The 18,157-nt window shown below is 40.1% G+C and overlaps 1 protein-coding gene across 1 annotated transcript; it reads left to right on the top strand.

Moving 5' to 3' along the window:
• Positions 1–426: 426 nt before the first annotated feature.
• On the top strand, positions 427–753 carry LOC117279507 (uncharacterized). Its single transcript, XM_033659056.1, has one exon. The coding sequence runs from the start codon at positions 427–429 to the stop codon at positions 751–753; it is 327 nt and encodes a 108-aa protein (XP_033514947.1).
• The last annotated feature ends 17,404 nt before the right edge of the window (positions 754–18,157 follow it).

Here is an 18,157-nt window from a genome sequence, read left to right as displayed (position 1 = left end):
ATCATCAGTGCCAGATTCACAGAGATTTCATCTGGGTTCCACCTAATGAGTTGAAATAATGGGTTCACCTTGGCCGTTTTCCGCTTGGGGCATAGACATAATCGGACCTATAGAGCCCGCTGCATCAAATGGACACCATTTCATCTTGGTAGCCATTGACTACTTCATCAAATAGGTCGAAGCTTCTACATACAAATCTGTCATGAAGAAAGTAGTGTTCGATTTCGTTCGTAACAACATAATCTGCCAATTTGGGATACCTGAATCAATCATCACTGACAATGCAACCAATCTCAATAATGATCTCATGAGCGGAATTTACAAAAAATTAGAATCGTCCATCATAACTTTACAGCTTACAGGCCGCAAATGAATGGGGCCGTTGAAGTATCAAACAAAAACATCAAAAGGATTCTACAAAAAATAATGGACAATCATAGGCAGTGGTATGAGAAGTTATCCTTCACCCTGTTAGATTATCGGACCACCGTGAGAACCTACACAGGGTATACGCCATACATGTTGGTATATGGCACCGAAGATGTGATACCTGCAGAGGTCGAGATACCATCCTTGAGAGTCATTCAGGAAGCCAAGTTAGATGACGCAGAATGGATAAGGGTCAGGCAGGAGAAACTCATGCTCATTGATGAGAAAAGAATGGACACAGTGTGCCATGGTCAGCTGTATCAAAGTAGTATGTCCAGTGCATTCAACAAGAGGGTGAAACCTCATCAATTTACACCGAGGTAGTTGGTCTTGAAGAAGATATTCCCTCATCAATAAGAAGCTAAAGGAAAGTTTGCGCCAAATTAGAAAGGTCCTTACGTGGTCCATCGAGTATTGTCGGGAGGAGCTCTGATCTTAGTAAAGATGGACGAAAGAGTCAGCACGAAGCATATCAACTCATATGCAATCAAGAGATACTACATTTGAAGACAGTAAAGTTATATTTTGGTTGTAACGAAACTACGCTTGACCTGACTTCCCACGTAGGGATATATAGGCAACCCACGTAGGGCCCGATCTCTCTCTCTCTCTCTCTCTCTCTCTCTCTCTCTCTCTCTCTCTCTCTTCTTTTGTAATAGAAACAATCAATGCTTCGATATCGCTTCGGAACGATAACAAAGACCATCTAACTTTCAATGCTCTGATAGCGCTTAGGAATGGTAACCACAAAGCCCGTTTTACATTCAATTCTCTTTATCAAAAAGTACAAAAAGTTGATTAACTCAAAATTAAAAAAAATAAATTAAAATAAAATAAAAATCTAAAAATATTTTCTTTCCACCCTTCCTGAACTTTGCTTGACTTGATTCTCATTTCAACGAGATACGTAGGCAACCTTCGGGTTCGGTCTCATATTTTCAAAAATCACAAAAACAAAAAATTGATTAAGTCAAAAATTCAAAAAAGGAAGAGAATTTTTTTAAGTCAAAATCCAAAAATCCAAAAAAAAAGGGAACCTTTACTCGGGTTTGGTCCCATTTATTAAAAAGCAAAGAAGAAGAAGAAGAAGAAGAAGAAGAAGAGGTCAAAAATTGCCATCAAAATTTGACTTGGTTGGTACCAGCACAGTTAGGAGTGCGCATGGGAAAGAAAAAGTGTTTAAGTGGTATGATGGAGAGGATCAGTTTCGAATAAACCACAAAATCTTGTGATATCTCTTAATTATGCCTAGTGACGCTTGAAAAATCTCCTACTTATTGTTAGGGTAAGAACAAAGCCGAGCTCATCGTTACTTGTGCATTGTGTGGTGAGCTTTAGATTTAAAATTCATTGCATTACATTGTAGATCTAGAACTTGGACTGAATGTCTGTTGAGGTAAAATCCTGAGCAACACTTGGTTTGGGAAAGGATCGTAGGCCTTATTTGATCCGTCTAAGCTTTTCAAGCCTTCCAAATGACATTGATCCCTAACATTGCCCCATTTGAGACATAAGCCTTTTTCTTGGACAAACCACATCTTAGCCTATACCCTTCTTTGTGCTTACGAGCACTACCCCTCTCTTGGACTAACCTCCTTACGCGCACTGAAAATGTGTAACTTCGAACGAAAACCAACGTGAAGGTGATAAGCATGTAAAGGCAAAAGATGCAAAGTCCAAGACAACCAAAGACATGACTAAGAAAAGAAACAGGAAACTCCGCAAATTCAAAAGGAGGATACAACAAGAAGAGGAAAACTTCCGTAAACTCGAGGAAAAGTCCTACGAAAGGGAGAAAACTCCACAAATTCAAAGAGGAGGAACTCCAACAAAAAGAAGGAAAAACTCCTGCAAAGAAAGAGAAACTTCAAAAGAAAAAAAAAGAGAAAAAAAGAAAAAAAAAAGAAAATCTCTAGAGAAGGAAGAAGAACCTCTGACAAGATGACAAGCTTGAAAGAAGTCAAAGCAAAGAAAGATATGTCGAGCCAAACAAGATCAAGCGCCGAAGCATGGGTAGAACTCCGAAGACACATACACAGTGTAGTTCTCAAGGAGAATTAGTCACTTTTATCCCGAATGAGTATCCTACCCATCCCCAAGCCTACATTACAAGACAAAAACAAAGCCCTACATGATCCTATTCCAAGTGTTCTCACACTAGTGGATACTCACATAAAGTCCAAGCATATGGTAACTCAATTGCATGCATTAAACATCTTTCTGAGTGTAAGTATACTTCTCAAAATGTCCTAAAAGTCAAAATACAAAAAAATACTTCAAATATGTGTGAAAATTAGGACTTTATTTGTGGTGAGGGCACTTGAAACGTGATATTAGGCTAAATTCAAAACCTTTGATTGAAGAAAGATGAACAAATTTTGTCGAACTTAGGTATACATGTGGTACCATTCGAAGCTATAGCAATTACCCATAAGCTGATCACGGTTTGCTGGAAAGTATATGGTGAAAATTTCTTTTGCACAAAATTAACTGTTGGTACCAACCAAAATCAAGTCAAAAAATATTGATCGGTCAATAAATCAGTCTTTCTTTACTCTTCAAATTTTCAAATATTCTCTATAAAAATCTACAAACAGCAAAAAATGCAGAAACAAAAAGAGTCAAGTTTTGTTAGGTTTTGTTGTAATAAAACTACGCTCGACCTAACTTCCCACGGGAGATACGTAGGCAACCCACGTAGGGTCCGGTCCCACTCTTGTAATAGAAAAACCAAAAATAAAATAAAATCATTTCTAATTGTTTGGAACTACGCCACGACTTTATTTCCTTTGGTAGGAATACATAGGCAATCTGCATCGGATTCAGTCATCTTTTGTAATCGAACTACGTCTTGGCCTGATTTTCATTGGTATACATAGGCAGTCTGAGTTAGACCCGGCCATATCATTCCAAAATTCCATCATTTTATATCTATTGCCTACATGAGTCATTAATAACAGAACCCTTTTCTTTAATTTTTTCTACATAGAAATAATAGCTTCTTGCTTTCCCAGGCGCCCTCCTAAACAATGGGCATTTCATTTTAAAACCAAACTTTTTAGGCACCCTCCTGAACAATGGGAATTTCATTTCAAGTTCAAATTTTACAGGTGCCCATTTTCTAATACGGGTATTTTAGATTTAAATGCTCCGATATCGCTTCGGACCGGTACATAGCCCGAATTTTCTTTAATATTTCAAGTGCTTCGATCACTTCGGACCGGTATACAACCCAAATTTTCTTCAAAATCCAAAGTGCTCTGATCACTTCGGACCGGTATCTAGCACGGATCTCTTTCGAATTAGAGTTCCAACTTGGGACCCTATTTCACTCAAAAATTACATGTCCATCTTTCTCAATCCAAACGAAAGCATAGTCCACACATCGTCAACTCTACTATTCACAGACGCGACACGACGTGGAATTATCTTCTAGCAAATAAACTGGTGCAGATTTTGAGGACGAATGTCGATCTTTCCAACAACAATTGACGGCATGTCCCAAGTATCGTTCTTACGTCCCATTGACATAGAGTGTGTAGGTAATCTGAACCCCCATGGTCAAAATAAAATCAGTGTCATCACAGCTTGACGCTGGGGCAATTTTCAAAATCAAAATCATCCCATCGCTTCTCGAACTACAATCGGTCTGATTCTCATTACATACGAGATATGTAGGAAAGCTCAACACAGAGCCCGGCCACATCTACATCAAAGTCCATTCAATCAATCCATCCATCATCCAACATCCACGCCCCAGTGTTACCACAGTCCGATACTGAGGCAATTATGGAAGCAATATCGAGATCACACGAACCTTTTTGTCCTCGAACAATTGTTTTCCACTCAATGAGGCTATGATTCATAAGTAATACTCAATCTTCAAGAACTACATGCGACCTAATTCTCGTGCAACCAGAGATATGTAGGCAACTCAGAAATCAGAGTTCGGTCACAACCTTCAAAATATCCTCATTCCCACTCTGTCATGTCGGGGCAAAATTGAGTATGATGTCAATTGCTTTGCCCGAAGACTCTTACATCATCTCCGGTCGAAGAGGACAGCTGTTGACACTCAATTTTGACCCTTTGTATTTAAAAATTAACTTATGCAGGTTTCCGAATCAAAAACGATAAAATATAGTATTTTACATATTATTTAGCTCTTATGCAATTTATTGATAATTATGCTTATTGTTTTTTACAAAATATAGGAATTTTTATCTTTTTGTTACAATTAGTCAAATACTACCATTTTTATGCATTTTTCCAAAAAATCAAAATAATTTATTGATTATTGTCCTATTTTTCACATATTAGAATTTCTATCAATTTATTATCCTTAAAAAAAATAACAATTACTACGTCATCATAGTAGTTACAATTTTAAATAAATACTACAAGATTTCTTGATTAATTAAACATTTGTCTTATATAACATAGTATATTAATTACACAGAAGTCAGTAGAATTTATTTCAAAATACGGATCAAGTCCGATCAAATTCGATATCCCGTCAACGTCCGATGTGATGACACATTAGATGTGACTAGACATCTATTGTGACTTTGATAACACTTTGATCTTTGATGTGACTTTGATGTGACATGACATTTGATTTGAATAAGCACAACTTTTACCCAATGGGTAAAGACCCACTACAAAATATCTACCTACTCTATTCAATACACCATACCCCACCATATAATACATACCCACTACACTACAAAAAGACAACACATTAGATTTTTGAAAAGGGTGAAAACCCTAGTAAAAATCCCATCTTTTCTCATTATTCAAGAGGAACAACCTTAACCCCCTTTGAATAGCTCTCTCTCTCATTATTCATTTTTGAGAAACCTTCAGCCGTTTGCTTCTCTTAGGTACTGATGTCGGCCGGAGTTGACCGTCGATCGGTGATTGTATACCATGGCAGCTGCCAACCTTGCTTCATTGTCTTCCTAATTATGTTGCTACTATTTGTCGCCATTGCCGGAGGTGATGACCGGCCAGGCGGTGACGCCACTGCTACTCTTTCTTCCCTTTCACCTCTCCTCTTATTTTTCACCGTCACATCGCTGAAAATGGCCAAATCCGGCGAGTCCAAAGGCCGGCAACCACTGCTTCTCTTTTACTCCCTCTCTTCCTTCTTTCTTCTTCACTTTTATTTCATACCTAACTCATTTTTGTTGGTTTTGCAGGTTTAAAACACGTCGGGATTTTCAGATCTCGCCGGAGAAATTTATGCTGGCAGATCCCTTTCTTCCCCATCTCTTATTTCTCATCTTCATGTGCTATTATAAAAGATAAAACCAAATCAAAAAAAAAATAGTTTTGTTCGCTGGCTAAACACAGGCAGACCTGGCCAGAATTGGAATTTTTTTGGCGACCTCTATAACGCGAGTCACCGCCGGTGATTTTGTTCCGACGGTCTGCTGGTTTTCCGGTCACTATCCGTTTGTCTTGGTATTTTTATGTTGTTGGTGGATTTACTTATGGTGAACGGGAATTATACCAGATCTGGCCGGAATCTTGAATGTTACACCTTTGATATTTTATTATGAGGAAATGGAACTCCTATCTGGGCTATAGCTACTGTTTTTTGTTTCTTTCGTTAGCGATGTTTGGTTATTTTTCCGTTCCAGCTATTGCTTGATTACTTACTGTGTTTTATTTGGAAAACTGAAGTGCAAAACTGTGAGAGACTTGGACGAGGACCTTCGGGCATCCACACTAAAAGGATTTCATTCACTTTGTTGATCTTACCGTTGTTGCCATGACACTTTTCTTGTCTTCTAGTTGATTGGAGTAACACGCTGCTCCTATTCAGTGACGGAGCCACATTTAACCAAGGGGTGTCAATCGACATCCCTTCGCCGGAAAATTACATTGTATTGCTAGATAAAATTTTCTGTTTTATGTATATTTACTATACGTTGACTCCCCTAAACTTTTTAGTATATCTATTTTTTTAATATTTTTTCACCCCTTGGTAAAAATTCCGGCTTCTCCACTGCTCTAATTCTCATTGGTTATTGATGTTGGATATTGACCGGATTAGTATAATACAGTGCTACAATACTAGGCCGATGAGAATAAATTTTGAGGCCAGGACACCCCGAATAACCCTCCGAACTGGGCCCGAAAAACGAAGCGACGACGAAAGCCAAAGGAAAAATAAAAGACAAGAATGCAACGATCCGCGCTTTGGAAGGCAACACAGTTGGCCACCGGAGTTGCTACCATGTCGGCGTTCACGTTCTAATGTCTTATTTCTATATGGCATACACCATCCGAGCCTCAAAAAATATTTTTAAATTATTTTCAAAAGTGTATCTTCCTATATTATTTTTATAACTATTTTTCAAATCTATTTTCCAAAAATAATTTCCAATTTTTTTTTTTAAAAAAACAATCTTTCAAAAACAAAAACATTTTCGAAAAATGATTTTCCAAAAACATTTTAAAACGAAAATCATTTCCAAAACATGTTACTTTATTACTTTATCTTTTACATTATATTATGTCTCTAATAATTTCGTTTCTCTTATCTTGCGAGATACTTTATACAAAAACGTTTTGGAAAGACGACGCTCAGAGACGAAGACGAACCCCACCAAATTCCCTGCTTCGTACTTCCCATTCCCGATTTTACTCAAAACGTAAAGTATAGTAAAGTAGTAGATATATGTCGTATTTGCTTTGATGTTTACCTATTTTCCAAACACTTTGGGTGAATTGCGTTTAGTTAATAATCCAGTTAACTTATAACATTGTACATTAGATAATTCGCATAATTTGTATGAACACTTAGGTTGTCAAATATATTTTTAAACTTGGTCGATTAATTAGAATTTTCATACACATAATCAATTAGGTTAGTTGTATACCTAAAATAAAAATATGTCATCCTCTTTTTCATAAAAATAAAAATAAAAAATCATATTATCGTATTTTCTTAAAGTTATACTAGCATGCCTTTCGAATCTCTCTATATATACATTACTTTTCAATTAACACGTTTTGAGTAGACATAATTTATAAAGAAGTTTTAATTGAATTATTATGCTATTCTTTGAGAGACTTGGGCCTTGTAGTTATTTGGGCTTGGCTCACATAATTTGTGTTTCAAGTCCATGACTCTAAAAATGGTCTTGGTTCCTTATTGAATGATGACTCATTTTTTAGCGCGAACACTTCTTCATATTGATACAATAGTTTTCTATGTCAAACATTTTGACACATTCTTCCTACATAACATTCATTCTTTAATCATCAAAATAATTCTTTTACTTTACTCATTATATATTGAGATAATTATTTTAACACTCTTTGGTCGAATTACTTGTTAAATATTTGCTCATGTGCTAATAAATACTCTTCCCCCTTTTTTCTCAATCCTTTAGTATAATATTCTTGTAATGACCCGGCCGGTCGTTTTGAGTATTTTAGCCTCGAGCCCCTATTTATTATCTCCTCTATATTGTATTATGGTTACGTGACTTACCGGGGGTGTTTGCTTTTGGTTTTGGGTAAGTTTCAGAGTGAAATGGGACATATAGTCCCTAAGTTGGAGCTTTAAGTTGAAAGAGTTGACCGTAGTTTGACTTTAGGTAGACAACTCCGGAATGCTATTTTGACGGTTTCAATAGCTCTGTAGGGTAATTGTGGACTTAGCAGCATGTCCGGATGTTGATTTGGAGGTCCGTAGGTCGTTTCGGCGTGAATTGGCAAAAGTTAAAAAATTTAAGGTTCGGAAGATTGGAAAGTTTGATCGTGAGTTGACTTTATTGATATCGGGATCGGATCCCGATTTCAGAAGTTGGAATAGGTCCATCATGTCATTTATGACTTGTGTGCAAAGTTTGAAGTCAACCAGAATTGTTTTGGTAGGAATCGACATTAATTTTGGAATTCGGAAGTTCATAGTTTCATAGGCTTGAATTGGATTGTGATTCGTTGAATCGATGTTGTTTGATGTGATTTTTGTCCTCGAGTAGGTCCGTTAGGTGTTTTAAAATTTGTTGGTATATTCAGACAGGGTCCTGGGGACCCTGGGTGTGAAACAGATTGAATTTGGAATAATTTTGGGCTTGTGCAATTGCTGAACCACTGCTGTTCTAGTGTCATCGCACCTGCGGAGGGTTTGGCCATAGGTGCGGACACGCAAAAGTGAGGAGATGATGACAAAAGCGAAGCTGGCTTTGCGGAGCTGGGATAGTAGGTGTTAGGAGATATCTGCATTTGCGAGTTCGCAGGTCCAGAAGAGTGGTCGTAGATGCGGACAGGGCTAGCTTGGTCTATTGTCGTAGAAGCGGGCCTTGCCCGTAGGAGCGAGTGCGCAGAAGCGCATTTTAGTCCACATAAGCATGTTTTAGTCCGCAAAAGTGGATGCGCAGCTGCGCGTTTTGTCCGCAGAAGCAAAAAGTCATGGCCTAAGTGGAAACTGCACCTGCGATAGTTTTTCCGTAGGTGCGGCATCACAGATGCGACTAAAGGCCCGCAAAAGCGAAATCGCTGGGCATTAAAGGCCTAATTTCGAGGGTTTGATTTCATAATCCATTGTTTGACCTAGAGAGCTTGGTTTATGGTGATAGTTTGGGAGATTTTCAAGAAAAATATTGGGGTAAGAAATTCTAACTCGATTTTGGTTAAATTACATGAATCTATTGTTAATTTTATCATTTAATTAGTGATTTGAGTTGAAAATTTAAGGAAAAAATGTGAAAACTTCTTATGCTAAAATTTGGGGATTTGAAAGACGATTTGAGGTCGGATTTGATTAATTCTTGTATGGTTGGAGTCATTATCGATTGGGTGTTTTGAATTTATAATTTTTGTCGAGTTCCGAGACGCGGTCCAAGTTTGAATTTTTGAGTTGACTTTTTATTTCCCTGCAAAGATCATAATTTTATTATTTGAAATAGTTTTCTATAGTTTATATTTATAGTATAAAGTTATTTTGGCTAGATTCGAGCCGTTCAGAGTTGGATAATCGAGGGAATGACCTACTAGTGGATTGCGTAGCGTGTTTTGAGGTAAGTGTCTTGTCTAACTTTGTGTGGGGGAATTACCCTTTAGGATTCGTATTGTTTTGTGATAAATATAATGTGTGAAAGCAGTGTACGCAAGGTGACGAGTGTGTACACGGGCTAAATATAGAAATTTATCGGTTTTAGCTATGTAGATTCCTTTCATGCCTTAATTGAATTATCTTAACATTTTATCTTCATCATCACTAGTCTATTTTCACATGCTCTACTTGTCTTATCTCTTACTTGTTAATTGCTCTACATGTTTAGTTGAAGTTCTTATTTCCTTTATTCCATATTCATTATTTGACCGTTGAATTCTTTACTTGAAGTTGTTGTTCTTGGAATATCTTGTTGATGAAACTGGTATTGAGTTATAAAGGTCGTGATTCACATTGAGGCCAAGTTTTAAGTTGTGAAATACTATTCAGTTGAGTTATTCACTTACGGTTGTTATTGTTGAGACTCTTGTGTACATTGTGGTTGAGCCATTGGTTCTTTATTGTGAAAATACTGTTATTGTTGATTTTTTGGCAAGTCGTGATATTTGGCACTTGAGGTGCGATTTGTGATACGTTTTGATATTGATACGCATGTGGTTGTATAAGGTTTTGGAGTTGAAACGCATGCGGTGAGATAAGGTGGGCTTGATACGCGTGGCTAGTAGGGGAACTACTAGAAGTCATGCGGTGTGATAAAATACGGGGTGCTATTTCGGTAAAATGATTTTCAAAACTAAATGCAAGGCTCCCACGATGATATAAGGAAAGATTGTGAATTATTCTTGTGATTTGAAGCTATGAGGCGGTATCTCGGTAGTGACTCTTGTCGGTATTTCTCTATTACTGCACTTGTCTTTGGTTGTTTTGTTTCCTTAGCATATCATTCCTCATTTTCTCGGTGTTGCATTATTTGCTTTAGTTCCGTGAAGCTAACCTTGATATGTTATTATTGTTACAATTTTATTGCTATCATTACTACACTGCCATACTCTTATACAGTTTTTCTTATTTATTTCAGTAGGGCCAAGTTGCAAAAGATTCATTCACTATGGCATTGTCAATTCCATTTCCGTTCATCACATGCTCTTAACCACTTGACTAACAAATTTTTTCTTTTGATTGCATTTGGAAAGGAGAGAAGGATTCCTTTCAAGAAAAAATTTCATCACCTGCACATGGGTTCCTTGCTCCCTAATTCATCTCACACACTATATAAGCTACACTAGCCTATAGTAAAAGGGTTACACATAAAGAAACCTAGCGAGATAAGCAAGAAAGGAGGCAGTCGTAGCTTCTCCTGGCCAAAGAGCCAAACACACGAAAGTTACGCCCAAAAAACCAAACTACTTCATCTTCCTCACTCAATAACCATGAAAACAAGCAAAACCTTCAGCCATTGAAACAACCTTTAAACTCCATCAAAAGCCATGGAAATCAGCCCCAAAACTTAGCTGAAAAAACGCAGCAACATAGCCATTAAAAAGCCATGAAAAGCATCCAAAATCACCCCCAAACAGTCCAAAAACGACCTCCAAAAGCAGCTCTGTTTCCCAGCAAAATCAGCCAAAAACCAGCCTTCAAACATTCATAAACACAGCTGAAAAACGCAGAAGTTCAACCACCAAACACAACACCTTTCTCTGCTGAAAAACAGCCCGAAACTCCATGAAAATTAGTCACTAAAGTCACCAAAAGCCATCGGAAATCACTTCCAAAACAGTCCGAATCCCAGCCCCTTTTGGCACAAAAGTAGCAGCTCCGAAAGGTTGAGTTCGGGCACCATCGAGGTACCGATAGTTGGCTTCTTTTGTTGTTCGAGGTCCGTTCGGGTCTTCTGGATTTGTATGGCTGTTCAATTTCTCTTTGATATAATAGAAAGTGTTGCTCGCTAAAGGTCCATCTTTACTCTTCTTCATTACTATTTTATTCGGTGTTTGTAGTTTGACTCATGTCGGTAACTCTCGATTTATTTTTGGTAATTGTCTTTCTGTTAGCATGTTTTCTTAATTGAATTTCTCGTTTTCCTTGATATCTGTTGGTATGTTGCATTGAGTTATGATGATAGGGGAACAAATTGCCAAACCTTTTTAACATTAGATGAATTAGGTGAGTAGAACTTCATTTTAATTGGACCTTGACTAAGGTTATTTAAGTGGGCCTCGAATGTTGCTGGCAAGTTAGAAGAGAGCCGTGGGCCAAGGCATTTAGGTTTTCAATAATATGATCCAAAAAGGGCATAATTCTAACGAGTTCAAAATCTTAAACCTATGTAGTATTTCTTCAAAAATAAGAATAGTTTCCATAATTCATTTGACCTCACAATAAATCTCAAAGTAGTAGGGAACAATACAAAAGTGTTAGTGTGCTTTTTGGCATGCTCTTAATCAATTCATCGTGATTATATATACATTCGCGTGACATTATTACGATTTCTAAAATTAAAACCAAGGTATGCGTTCGCGTAACTTTGGGTGAAACAATATTAATAATAAAGTATTCTTAATTGTGTACACGTACACGTGACATGATTTTGACACACCAAACAAAACGAATACAGTACGCGTGACTCGTTTCAAGATAATTCCATAATCACGAATAATCAAGCATTTAAAAGCGGTAAAAGGCACAATGCACACATGTTCTAAAAATACGTTTTAATCAATTAATTAAGCCAAGTATGATTAAAGCGACCGTACTAAAATTATGAAATTCGAAAGTGCCTCACACCTTCTCCCGGGTTAACAGAATTCCTTACCCGATCTTCTGTGTTCGCGGATCATAATTCAGAGTCAATTTCCTCGATTTGGAATTTTAAAATAAACCGGTGACTTGCGACACTATAATAAATATTTCAAGTGGCGACTCTAATTAAACAAATAAACCCATTTCGAATAATATCACTTTAATTGGAAAAACTCCCTATTCTTCGAAAAAATGAGGCGTGACAGATATCAGAGCTCTAAGTTCACAGGTATTATGAGTTACAAGCAAGTTTAGTAGAGTCTCGCGGATCGGTACAGAGACGTCTGTACTTATCTTCGGGAGGCTATGGAATTGTTAGGAAAAGTTTCACTTTTTTGATTCCTTATCGTGCGAAATTGTTGACTTCGAAATTCTAAATTTCTATCTTTCTATTCTCTCACAGATAGTGAGGACATGCACAACTGGATTGGATGATCAGACACCCGCCCTCTGCTAGAGTCGCGAGAGTCCGGTGCTGGGGCAGAGGACGAGGACGGGCACATGGTGCAGCCAGAGCACCTGCCCGAGTTACTACAGAGGAGCCACCAGTAGCTCCAGTTTGAGAGAAGGCACCTGAGATACCTGTTACTACCCCTGCACTCCAGGAGACCCTCCCCTAGGTTTTGAGCATGTTTGGCACTCTAGCTCAGACAGGGTTGATTCCACTTCCTCCTGCCACATGTTAGGCTGGAGAGGAGCACACACTCCCGCCGCCCGTACTCCAGAGCAGCGGGTCCAGTTTGACCAGGTCCCAGAGGTCATAATAGTGCAGTCGGTCATCCCAGTTCAGCTCGAGGTTAGGGCAACAACTTCTGAAAGGGAGCAGTTCAGGCTCAACAGGTTCAAGAAGTACCACCCTTCTACTTTCAGAGGTTTGGCTTTAGAGGATGCACATGGTTTTCTTGAAGAGTGCCATCGTATACTCCATACTATGGGTATTGTAGAGTCGAGTGGGGTTTCTTTCTCTATGTTCCAGCTTAAGGGAGCGACTTATCAGTGGTGGTGAGAGTATGAGTTGGGTAGCCTGGTCGAGGCAGCTTCACTCACCTATCTCAGTTCTCAGAGATGTTCATGAGGGAGTTTGTTCCCCAGAGCCTTCGTGGTGCATGGCATGCAGAGATTGAGCAGTTGCATCAGGGTGCTATGATCGTATCAAAGTATGCTGTCAGGTTCAACGAGTTGTCCCGACATGCACCAGCTTTAGTCTCCACTGTCAGAGAGCGAGTTCGTCGATTTATCGAGGGGCTCAACCCTGGTATTAGATTCAGCATGGCTCTAGAGTTGGGGACTGACATCCTGTACCAGCAAGCTATGGAGATCGCTAGGAGATTGGAGGGTATGTAGGCCCGGGAGAGAGAGCAGAGGGAGGCCAAAAAGCCTCGAGATTCTGGCACATATAGTGGAGCCCGTGCCCCAGTTGCAGCCCGTCATGGTAGAGGCTATGTGAGCCATCTTGTTCATTCGACACTTCCAGCTTCCAGCGGTATTCCGGCTACTCCCAGGCCTGAGGTTGCCTATTATGCACCGTCACTATCTAGTGCACCTCCTACACGAGGTGCTTTCAACGGTCAGTCTAGCCGATCAGGCCCGATCCAGTTCCAGCAGCCACGTCCTCCGAGAGCTTGTTTTGAGTATGGTGACACTCGTCGTATGATGAGAAACTGCCCCAGACTCAGGAGGGGTGCACCTCTACAGACTACTCAGACCCTACGTATTCCATATAGCACTCAGGCTTCTCAGGCCGTGGTCACCATACTAGTTGCCACTCCACCTGCACATCCAGCTAGAGGTGGAGGTCAGGCGGGTAGAGGTCGCCCTAGAGAGGTAGGCCAGGCCAGATGTTATGCTCTTCCTACTAAGACGGAGGCAGTTGTGTCTGACTCAATCATCACAGGTATTGTTTCAGTTTTTCATAGAGATGCATCGGTTTTATTTGACACAAGCTCCACTTATTCCTATGTATCATCTTACTTTGCTCCATATTTGGGTATATCCCGTGATTCCTTGAGTTGTCCTGTCTATGTATCCATGACTGCATGAGATTCCATTGTTGTTGACAGTGTGTATTGGTCGTGTTTAGTTGTTGTTGGTGGTTTTGAGACCAGAGCCGACCTATTGTTACTCAATATGGTAGATTTAGATGTTATTTTGGGTATGGACTGGTTGTCGCCCTATCATGTTATTCTTGATTGTCATGCCAAATTGGTGACGTTAGCTATGCCAGGTTTGCCACGATTGGAGTGGAGAGGTACTTTAGATTATATTCCTGGCAGGGTGGTGTCTTTCCTTAAGGCATAACGGATGGTCGGGAAGGGGTGTGAGGTATATCTAGCCTTTGTGAGAGATGTCAGTGTTGATACTCCTACCGTTGAGTCAGTTCCGGTAGTGAGAGATTATCCAGATGTATTTTCGGAGGATCTTCCGGGCATTCCGCCCGATAGGGATATCGATCTTGGTATTGATTTATTGCCGGACACTCAATCCATTTCTATTCCACTATATCGTATGGCCCCAGCAGAGCTGAAAGAGTTAAAGGAGAAGTTGCAAGAGTTGCTTGATAAGGGTCTCATTCGGCCCAGTGCATCACTTTGGGGTATTCCGATTTTGTTTGTAAAGAAGAAAGATGGTTCTATGCGTATGTGCATTGATTATCGAAAGTTGAACAAGGTTACAGTAAAGAATAGGCATCCATTGCCATGCATTAATGACCTATTTGATCAGCTACAGGGTGCCAGAGTGTTCTTAAAGATTGATTTGCGGTCAGACTATCATCAGTTGAAGATTCGGGAGTCGGATATTCTGAAAACTGCCTTTAGAACTCGGTATGGTCATTACGAGTTCCTTGTGATATCATTTGGGCTGACCAACGCCTCAGCAACATTCATGCACTTGATGAACATTGTATTCCAGCCCTATCTTAACTCATTTTTCATTGTGTTTATTGACGACATCTTGGTGTACTCCCAGAGCCGGGAGGATCATGAGCAACACTTGAGGACCGTGCTTCAGACCTTGAGAGAAAAGAAGTTGTATGCGAATGTTTTTGAAGTGTGAATTCTGGCTTGATTCAGTGGCATTTTTGGGTCATGTAGTGTCGAGTGAGGGGATCAAGGTAGATACGAAGAATATTGAAGCAGTGCAGAGTTGGCCTAAATCATCTTCAGCTACTGAGATCCGTAGTTTTCTTAGTTTGACAGGGTACTACCGTCGATTCGTAGAGGGTTTTGTATCTATTGTTGCACCTATGACCAGACTGACCCAGAAGAGTGCTTCGTTCAAGTGGACCGAGGAGTGTGAGGAGAGGTTTCAAAAGCTCAAGACTGCTTTGATTACAGCCCCAGTGTTAGTGTTGCCTACGGGTTCAGGGTCTTACACTGTATACTGTGATGCGTTGCGTGTTGGCCTCGATGTGGTGTTGATGCAGGACAGTAGGATGATTGCCTACATGTCTAGATAGCTGAAGGTGTATGAGAAGAATTATCCTATCCACGACCTTTATTTAGCAGCTATTGTTCATGCCTTGAAGATTTGGCGACACTATTTGTACAATGTCCCTTGTGAGGTCCATACTGACCACCGGAGTATACATCATCTGGTCAAACTGAAGGATCTTAACTTGTGGCAGCGGAGATGGTTAGAGTTGCTTAAGGACTATGATATTACCATTTTGTATCATCATGGGAGGGCAATGTGGTGGCCGATGCCTTGAGTCGTAAGGTGGAAAACTTGGACAGTTTAGCATATCTACCGGCAGCAGAGATGCCATTAGCATTGGATGTTCAGGCCTTGGCCAACCAGTTTGTTAGATTGGATATTTCGAAGGCGAATCGAGTTTTGGCATGTGTGGTTTCTTGGTCTTCTCTATATGATCGTATCAGAGAGCGTCAGTATGACGACTCCCATCTGCTTGTCCTCAAGGACAAGGTTCAGCACGACGATGCCAATGTGGTCACTATTGGGGATGACGGTGTGTTACGGATGCAGGGTAGGATATATGTGCCCAATGTAGATGGGTTGTATGAGTTGATTCTTCAGGAGGCTCACAGTTCACAGTACTCTAGTCATCCGGGTGCCGCTAAGATGTATCAGGACTTGAGGCAACACTATTGGTGGAAGAGTATGAATAAAGACATAGTGGAGTATGTAGCTCGGTGCCTAAATTGTCAGCAGGTGAAGTATGAGCATCAACGGCCAAGTGGATTGCTTCAGAGGCTAGAGATTTCAGAGTGGAAATGGGAGCGAGTTACTATGGATTTTGTTGTTGGGCTCTCACGGACCCAGAGGAAGTTCGATGCAGTATGTGTGATTGTGGATAGGTTGAACAAGTCGGCTCATTTCATTCCAGTGGTGACTACTTATTCTTCAAAGCAGTTGGCGCAGGTTTATATTCGCAAGATTGTCAGACTTCATGGCATGCCGGTATCCATCATCTCTGACCAGGGTACATAATTTACATTGCGATTCTAGAGGGCCGTACTATGTGAGTTAGGCACACAGGTTGGGTTGAGTACAACATTTCACCCTAAGACGAATGGACAGTCCGAGCGCACTATTCAGATATTGGAGGATATGCTCCATGCATGTGTGATGGAGTTTGGGGGTTCTTGGGATTAGTTCTTGTCGCTTGCAGAGTTTGCCTACAACAACAACTACCAATCGAGCATTCAGATGGCTCCGTATGAGGCCTTGTATGAGAGGCGATCTCGGTCTCCAGTGGGTTGGTTTAAGCCGGGTGAGGCTAGACTATTGGGTACAGACTTGGTTTAATATGTTTTGGAAAAGGTTAAATTGATTCAAGATCGGCTTCGCACAACCCAATCTAGACAGAAGAGTTATACGGATTGGAAGGTTCACGACGTCGCATTCATTGTTGGGGAGGGGGTCTTGCTCCGGGTTTCGCTAATGAAGGGTGTTATGAGGTTCAGGAAGAAGAGCAAGTTAAGCCCTAGGTATATCGGACCTCTTGAGATTCTTAAGAGGGTTGGAGAGGTGGCCTACATGCTTGCACTACCACCTAGTCTAGCCGCAGTTCATCCAGTATTCCATATTTCTAAGCTCCGGAAGCATCACGGCGATCCATCTCATGTGTTGGATTTCAGATCAGTCCAGTTGGACAAGGATTTGTCTTACGTTGAGGAGCCAGTGGCCATTTTGAACAGGCAGGTCCGAAAGTTGAGGTCGAAGAACATTGCTTTAGTGCAGGTTCAGTGGAGGGGTCAACCAGTCGACGAGGTGACTTAGGAGATCGAGCACGATATGCGTAGTCGTTATCCTCATCTTTTCACCATTTCAGGTATGTCTCTATACTCGTTCGAGGACGAACGTTTGTTTTAAGAGGGGGAGGATATAACGATCCGGCCGGCCATTTTGAGTATTTTAGCCCCGATCCCTTATTTATTGCCTCCTCTTTATTGTATTATAGTTACGTGACTTGCCAGAGGTGTTTGGTTTTGGTTTCGGGTAAGTTTCGGAGTGAAATGGGATATATAGTCCATAAGTTGGAGCTTTAAGTTGAAAGAGTTGACCGTAGTTTGACTTTGGGTAGACGACTCCGCAATGAAGTTTTGACGGTTCCAACAGCTCCGTATGGTGATTTTGGACTTAGGAGCATGTCCGAATGTTAATTTGGAGCCCCGTAGGTCGTTTCGGCGTGAATTGGTGAAAGTTAGAAATTTTAAGGTTTGGAAGATTGGAAAGTTTGACTGGGAGTTGACTTTATTGATATCAGGGTCGGATCCCGATTTAGGAAGTTGGAATAGGTCCGTCATGTCATCTATGACTTGTGTGCAAAGTTTGAAGTCAATCGTAGTTGTTTTGGTTGGAATCGACATTAGTTTTGGAATTCGGAAGTTCATAGTTTCATAGGCTTGAATTGGCTGCGATTCGTAGAATCGATGTTGTTTGATATTATTTTTGGCATCGAGTATGTTTGTTAGGTGTTTTGGAACTTGT

The sequence above is a fragment of the Nicotiana tomentosiformis genome, chromosome 6, assembly GCF_000390325.3.
Source record: "Nicotiana tomentosiformis chromosome 6, ASM39032v3, whole genome shotgun sequence".
NCBI lineage: Eukaryota > Viridiplantae > Streptophyta > Magnoliopsida > Solanales > Solanaceae > Nicotiana > Nicotiana tomentosiformis.
This window is presented reverse-complemented; position numbering and strand designations above follow the sequence as displayed.